Source organism: Telopea speciosissima, chromosome 8 (genome assembly GCF_018873765.1).
Source record: "Telopea speciosissima isolate NSW1024214 ecotype Mountain lineage chromosome 8, Tspe_v1, whole genome shotgun sequence".
Taxonomy (NCBI): domain Eukaryota; kingdom Viridiplantae; phylum Streptophyta; class Magnoliopsida; order Proteales; family Proteaceae; genus Telopea; species Telopea speciosissima.
In genome coordinates this window covers 57,465,565-57,473,649 of record NC_057923.1, presented here as the reverse complement: position 1 = coordinate 57,473,649, position 8,085 = coordinate 57,465,565, and the positions used below count along the sequence as shown (strand labels likewise).

General features: G+C 39.5%; 1 protein-coding gene across 1 annotated transcript; it reads right to left on the bottom strand.

The window, feature by feature from the left end:
• Positions 1 to 6,536: 6,536 nt before the first annotated feature.
• LOC122672472 (LOB domain-containing protein 24-like) lies at positions 6,537 to 7,004 on the bottom strand. Its single transcript, XM_043869937.1, has 2 exons — positions 6,849 to 7,004; positions 6,537 to 6,725 (listed from the first exon to the last, which is right to left on the bottom strand). Exons 1-2 carry the CDS (start codon positions 7,002 to 7,004, stop codon positions 6,537 to 6,539), a joined length of 345 nt encoding a protein of 114 aa, XP_043725872.1.
• Positions 7,005 to 8,085: the final 1,081 nt, after the last annotated feature.

Here is an 8,085-nt window from a genome sequence, read left to right as displayed (position 1 = left end):
TGGAATAACAAGAGATCAGGATCGGCAAACATTCGAGTTCGTCTTGACAGGGCATTCGTCAACTATGCCTGGCAGTGTCATTACCCAGAATCTGCTGTTTTAGTAAAACCTACAGTTGGATTGGATCAGTTTGCCCTGTTGGTTGATTTAGAGGGTTGTAACACATCTAGTCCTAGACCTTTCCGCTTTGAAGCTATGTGGTTAAGGCACTCGGACTGTAAAATTGCTGTTAAGCTTGCTTCGTCAGGTAATGGTGTTGGAACTGTCTCTCAGAAGCTTTACAACAAATAGAGGAAATGCAGATGCGTTTTTAAGAAGTGGAATTCAGAGATGTTTGGTAATCTTCAAATGAGCATTCATAATCTGAGAAATGAGCTTGACCACATCATGGGCCTTCCAACTTCCACTTTTTCCAAGGATCTCATGAATGAGCTTCTAAAGGAAGAAGATTTCTGGAAGCAGAAATCAAGGGTGCAATGGCTGCCACGCAGGAGATCTTAATACCTCTTTCTTTCATGCCTCCACTATTCAGAGAAGAAGATCCAACAAGATTCTTAAGTTGAAGAGAAATGAAGGTGCCTGGACTGCTTCTCAAGTTAAAGTTAAGGAAGAAATTCTTGAGTACTTTAATCACATTTGCTCCTCTGAAGGAGTTGACTCAGACGCCCTACAACAAATTCTTGATTGCAGTACCCCTATGGTCAATGAAGACATGAATGTTGCTCTGTGTAAATTGTTGGATTTGGAAGAGATGAGGAGAGCTCTTTTTGCGATGAAGCCTACAAAATCCCCAGATTTTGATGTCCTGCCCCCCTCTTTTCTTCCACCATTTTTGGGATCTAACTCATGTCGATCCTTTTGAGTTTGTTTCAGAATTCTTTAATACCAGGTCCCTTCCTTCTCAATTCGACAAAACCCTGATATGCTTGATGCCCAAGAAGAGCAGCCCATCGATGGTGGATGAATTTAGGCCCATATGCCTATATGGTGCTGCAACAAAAATTATCTCAAAGATCATGGCCACCCGATTAGCAGATCACGTCCTAAGCATTATTGATCCGCCTCAATCAGCATTCATCCCTAGGAAATCTTTTCCTATCTCAGACAACATTTTCCTTGGTCATGAGATGTATCACTACATTAGAGGAAAAAAGAAACAAAAAAAAATTATTGCTCTAAAATTAGACATAAAAAAGGCCTACTACGATAGGCTTGAATGATCGTTTATAGAGAAAGTTCTGCTTCGTTTGAAATTTCATAAGCACTGGGTGCAGATGATTATGTCGGGCATTAGATCGGTGATCTTCAACATTCTCATTAATGGATCAGTTTCTGGTTCCATCAATCCATCTAGAGGGATCTATCAAGGACCCCCTCTCCCCGACTATCTTCTCTCTATGTACTCAAGTGCTTTGCTCTGTCCCATCTACTGCGGTTTCCAATGGTCTCATCAGAGGTATTAAGATTAGGAACAGAGCTCCCCTCATCTCCCACTTGCTTTTTATGGATGATTGTGTATTATTTTCTGAGCTTAACCTTGAGCAGGTATACAATCTCAAAGGATGCCTTGATTTTTATTGTTTGGCTAGTGGCCAAACCGTTAACCAGAAGAAATCTATCATTACCTTCAGCCCTAATACAACTCCCCATTTGCAAAGATGGTTCTCAAGAATCCTTCATATCAAATATGGAAGTGGTCCTCAAAAGTACCTAGGTCTCCCCTTGGAGTTTGGAGCCAACAAATCAGCTCTCTTCAAAGATATTAAAGACAAGGCCTGCAATCATATTCAAGGATGGAAAGAAAGGCTCTTAACCCACGCGGGTAAGGAGATTTTGCTTAAATCAGTGGCTTTTTCGCTGTCTGGATATGTCTCATCTTATTTTAAGCTACCCCAATCTCACCATGATTTCATTCGGAAGATAGCAGCGAAATTCTTTTGGGGTCAAGGTGAAAAGGAATCAAAGATTCATTGGATTGCTTGGAGGCGCTTATGCAGATCTGAATCCCGTGGAGGTCTAGGCTTAAAAAATTATGATATGCAAAACTCTGCTCTTCTAGTCAAGGTTTCCTGGAGAATATGGTCAGATCTCGATTCTTGGTGGAGCTCTCAACTGAAAGCCATCTACTTTTCCCAAACTAATTTTTTTCATGCGGGTTTGGGTCACCGCCCTTCTTGGGCCTGGCAAAGTATCATTCATGGTAAAGCAATTTTGAAGGAAGGTCTCATCTGGATTATTGGTAATGGAAATCAGGTTAGGATTTGGGAAGACAAATGGATCCCTTCTCTCAAAAACTTCCAACTTCAATTCCCAGCTCTTCCAGGCTGTTTTCTCACCTTTGTCTCTGATTTAATTGATATTCACCTTAGATGTTGGAAGAGGGACCTGTTATAGCTTTGGTTCTCACAAGCAAAAGCAGAAGCCATAGAGAAAATCAAGCTTGGTCTTTTATCTAGGAATGACTTTCAGGCTTGGGGAGGTACAAAAAATGGGATATTTACTGTTAAATCAGCTTATCACCTGATTTCCAATAATCTTGAAGACTCTGAAGCTAGTAGTGCATCCTCCTCTAGAGTTTCTTCAAGACCGACCATTCCGAATCAGGTCTGGAATTTTATTTGGAATTGTAAAACGCTTCCCAAGATCAGGATGTTAATGTGGAGAATGTGCGCCAATGGTCTTGTCACTGTAGAAGGTCTTCATTTTCGCCAAGTGCCTATTGATTCGGCCTGTTTGCACTGTGGAGCTGCGAAGGAATCAGTAGATCATTTATTTCTCCACTGCCCATATGCTAAATTAGTCTGGTTTGGGTATTCCCTATCTCACAGAATCTCAGATGATCCAAACCTTCAAATCCACTCTTGGATTCAACAATGGATTAATATCAGCCGGATGGATAAGATCGGTGTAGGGAGAAGCTTCAGTCTTGTTTCCTTTATTTGTTGGTTCCTGTGGCTTTCTAGGAATGAGCTCATTTTCAAGACTGGTGATTGGTCCCCTCATGAAGTAATCCGCAGAGCTGAAGCCCTTCACCTTAAGTTCCATAGTGCTCAGACTATTAGTGTTTAAAGGAACCTTAATCTCTGCTCCCAATCTTCCTCCCTCTCTCCTTCTAAGTCGGTTATATTAAGATTAATACTGATGCATCCTTCAGCATAGGAGTAGCCTTCGGTGGCCTGGGATTCCTGCTTGGAGACCATACAGGAGACCTATTATATGTTGAATCAGTTTCAACCTTGATGCCTTCGGTCCTGGTGGGGGAAGCAGAAGCAATCGGATCTGGAATATTATCGGCAATCAAGGAAGGTTTCTTCAGGTTTTTTTGTGGAATCTGACAGCTTGGAAGTAATAACAAGCATTTTAGATCCAGCAAGGAGAGCACCTTTGGAAATCTCTTCTATCATTGAGGACATTAAATCCATTTGTGCGCCTCCTATTGAGTGTTCCTTTGCTCATGTTCCAAGGGCTGTTAACGGCATTGCCGATTCCTTTCCTAGGAGGGGCCTGTCCGACCAGTGTAGGATAGTTTGGCCTTTATCCACTCCTTGGTTAGCTCAGTTTGTTGTAACTGAGGCCTTGGCATGTAACCGGTTTTCCCATCAATAAACATCTCTTTACCAAAAAAAAAAAACTATTTTTCAACACCCCAGAACTATCTTCAATCACATTACTTAGAGAGGAATGTTTATAATTGAGCAATTCTTTAGTAGTTATGGGCCGTTTTCTCACTCTTCTGTAATTTGACTAGTGACATTTCTTTTCTTTGAACGGAGTCATATAGTCAGTGAGACACGAGAACCCTAAGTGTACTACATAATATTTGCCTATAACATGATTGGGGTATGAAAAAGATTTGAAAACACATAATACGAGTGAATAACTTTGATAAATTTAAGGTTAACAATTGTTGATTTGATATACCTTGCGCAGGATGAAGAAATGACAAGGTTGGATCTTCTAATGCTTTAGCAAAAACACGATATTCATTAGCATTATCTTCCCAACCCATACATACGAATGTGAATCCCTTATGATGGTGCTCTAATATATTCCTTAACCAATTTAAGCATAGCCTTCAACACTATGCCAAAATAACGGCTGATAGTCTCTCTTAAATGCTGAGATCTTATTCCACTACTCTATTTTCAGGACCCCCTCATGAGATTCTGAACATGAACTTATTCATCTACTCCAATGGAATGACTATTTTGTACCAGCCACGGTATCTCAATAGCTCGCATAGGTTTAAGAATACATGTCGTTCTATCTTAAATTCTTGGTAATAGCGGTTTGCATGCACACTAAAGATCTCATGTACCCATTCAACCCCTATCAATGAACCATCCCTTCACCATTCTCTAGTGTAGATATTTTTTTCGAGCACAATTCTACTATTAAGACCATTCTTATTCCAAGATACGTAACAGCTACATATCAGAATGAGTCACTCTTGTCATTACAAACACGTCGCTGGACAAAACGGCAGAGGTGTATAAAGATTAGTATGTGTGTGTGTGAGAGAGAGAGAGAGAGAGAGAGAGAGGAGGAGGAGGAGGAGGAGGAGGAGGAAAATTACATGTGATTCCGTTCACGAGGGAGGAGGCACTTGCATTGCGAGGTAGGGTTCCCTTCTCTTGTTCATGTTGAGGGTTGGGGATGGTTTTAGGGATTTTTATTGGGAATCCAAGGAATTTTTTGTCCTTAAACATCAATTTTATGCTCTGTCATTCGTGTTCTAAAGCTGTTCTTTTTTTTTTTTGTGATATTCCGTGAGAACACAAGGAGGAAACTGTATTTGCCAAACACATTTTTGTTCCTAGTTCATTCCCATAGAAGTGGGGAGTGTAATTTTGGCTCTGTTGGTCCGAACCCGTCCTGGGCCCGAATAGGGTCTGGCTGGATTTTTCAACCCTGAGGGTGGGTTAAGATTGAAATTTTTAGGCCTGGGGTCAAGTTGAATTAGGCTAGGGTTGATGCCTCGGGCTAAGCCCAACCCGGTCTTGTGTTAGGATATGCTTTACAATTTATTGATTACATTTTGTAATTTTTGTGTAGTATCTAATTTTCTATTGAACAAAAGTACTTAGAATTTTAAGATTGGGCTAAGCTTTTTAACCGAAAGAAAAGTTTAATAGTCAATTGAGTATGAACCAAACCATTAACCAATCACATGAGACTGGTCAATCAAGGCCAACCGGGCCCTAGCAAAAATCAGTGTCAATCAGGGTCGGGCTGAGCTTGGCATGGTTGGGCCTGGACCTAGGGCCGGGTTGGGCTTGGGTTGAACTAAGAGGACTCAAGGTTTGGCTAGGGTTTTAAAAAACCCAGCCTAACACCCGGCCTTGTTTCACCCCTACACAGAATTCAAAAACAACAGAAACATTTTCGAAGAGTGCAATCTGTTTAAAACTTAAGATTGCATAGAATGCATCTATCCTCTTCTTGCAATATGGATTTTAATTTCGCCCTTGTAGGAAGACTCCCAATGAGAACCTTTCACAGAAAAAGTTTAAATTTTGGATGAAATTTCCACACCAATGTTTCAGTAGAGGAACTAGGCCACGCCAGATTGATGAAATAGCAAGTTGCATTTTAAATATTGGTGCACCTTGTTGTCACTAAGGTGGTGAAGTAAGAAATTGTAACCTTCTTTTGCCCCTTTGTGTTATTCCCAAAAGTTATTCAAGTGAGGGTAAAAGAAATTTTTAAAATAATTTGAAGTGACTTTATCATTAGGACTAAGTTTTCCTCCACCCATAGATGGCGGTTCACCCACCATCCTAGGGTTCACAAACCCTTCTTATAATCTTGGTATGTTCCAAAATACCCTCCCAATACCCTTTTTTCGCCCTACTGTGAATGGGAGAATGGGTTCAGGGATACTCGGTCCTTATCAGTATGTCATTTTCAAAAGATGTCATTGAACATGTGAAACAACAAGATTTACCCTCGTTAAAAAAAGATTGCGCAGGGGTGGGGTTTGGGTCATTGAGGGGGTGTCATTTCGCCCACCCCCATGTGTTTGTGCTTTCCCTACGCCCTCAATGCATAGAACTTTATCCCTATTTTTATTTATTCAGTTCATGGTGGCAATTTCTCCTATTTTCAACAATTGGATCATTTAACATGGTTCAAATTTCTGATTAACCAAGTAGAAACCTTAATCAATAATATTCAAGCATGTAAGATCATCAATTCCTTCTCTTTATTCCACTTAATATGAAATTTTAGCATTTCCACTGTTTGACAACCTTTATTTTACCTCATTTTTATTGTAATAAATATCAATTAATGAACAAACATGAATAATAACCCAACAATTAAAGTGCAACTTATAAGTGATAATCAAGGTTGAGGAAGAAGAAGAAGAAAAAGAAAAACTAAAGAAAGCCTGGTGGTTGATGAAAGTCTAGTAGTAAGTGTTGTTGATCCAAGTAAAAGTGTTCGTGCTGGTTCTGATAGAACCATGATTGTCCATCACAATACTCAACTTGAGATTGAGTCATTTGTTTCTCTTGTTGTGCTTCTTGTTGTAGTTATTGTTGTTGTGCGTAGTAGAAGGCAAGTTGAGCTTGTGTCATTACAAGTTCACGTTGAGTGATCAGTAACTGTTGTTGTAATTGAGAGATAATCCTAACACAACCATAAACTGGGTCTTGAATCCTTGAAGTTGCTTCAAATGACATGCAATCTGCTGCCTTTGCACGTTCCTGGACTGGGAGTTGCTGCTCCAACAAAGAAGGAACCATTAATTAAGAATTCTGTTAATGAAGATAGAAGTAAAAAAGATTTTCCATGATTAAAATTGAGATAACAAAAATAGATTATAAAAAAAAGAGAAGTTTTACCTGTAAAATCTTTGAAATATTACTGGCACCAAAGATTTTATGAACAGAGGAAAATCTTTGAGGATCATTTGAAGGGAAATAAGGGGCTAGAATGCAATCTCGAGGGCATCTCCTTCTTAGTGATTTGCAAGCTGCACAACGGGTAGAATGAGACATTCTTGGATTATGGAGTTAGAAAATCTAGAGATAGATTCACTCTCTGAAACCAAATCTTAATTTGAGATTTTCTTACAGACTTGTTTTTTTATTATTTATTTTCAAATATAGAGTTGCTATAGTCTAAAATTGGAAGTTAATAACGGCTAGGAATTTAAAATTGTAAGAAGATGTTTAAGAGTATGAAATAGGAAAGCCACAACAGCTAGAAATTTCAAACTAATTTTAAAAGAAAAAAAGGTAATAGTAAAGGTTTCCTGAATTAGAATGAATATAGAAGGGGGGAGATTAATCTTTTGTGACACAAAGAAATATAACTTTATATAATCTCAAAGATTTGAAGAGAATCAAAAACCCATGAATTCCTTCTCCAAATGTGATCAGTTTTCTTCAAATGCTTTAGAAAAAACTTGGTGTTAAATGTGCTACAAAGAACTATGACAGCTGAAACCCTTCCCCTGTTTCTCTCTGTGTCTCTTCCTTCAATCATGGTTGCTGTTGCAGAGAACTCAATTCCAGCTGAAGAGATTAGGTTTAAGAGAGCCAGGAACCAACCCATTACACCTCCAGATCGAAACCCTAAATCCTTTCTATCATTCAATCTACTCACTGTTTAAATCTACCATTTATTCTTTGCTATTATTGTCCACTTTGACTAATAAAACCAAGAACCTACATGAAAACATATGAAACAGCAACAGCAGCAACAATAACAATGTTCACCATGTGTTATTTTCTTTGTAATCCACCTTGAACCGGACTGATTCTCGATTCCTGAGCTGATTCTATTTTCACCACGAAATAACTTTGAACCAGTTGGATTGGACCGATTGGGATTCGATTCGGTCAAAATCGGCCCTTAACAATTCCATCCCCGATTGGGAAGAAGAGAGATCGTCATGGGTAGAGGTGCAAGTTTGGCCCGGCAAGCCCGAGCCTACTCTGAGCCCAACAGGGATGTGCTTTTTAGACTCTGAGTCGGTCTAGGCCTGGGATGAGATCTCACTGAGCCTGATCTGGCCCTGTTTCTGACTAGGCATGCTAGCTCTTATTGTTGCTATTCCAATAATAGTTTGCATCA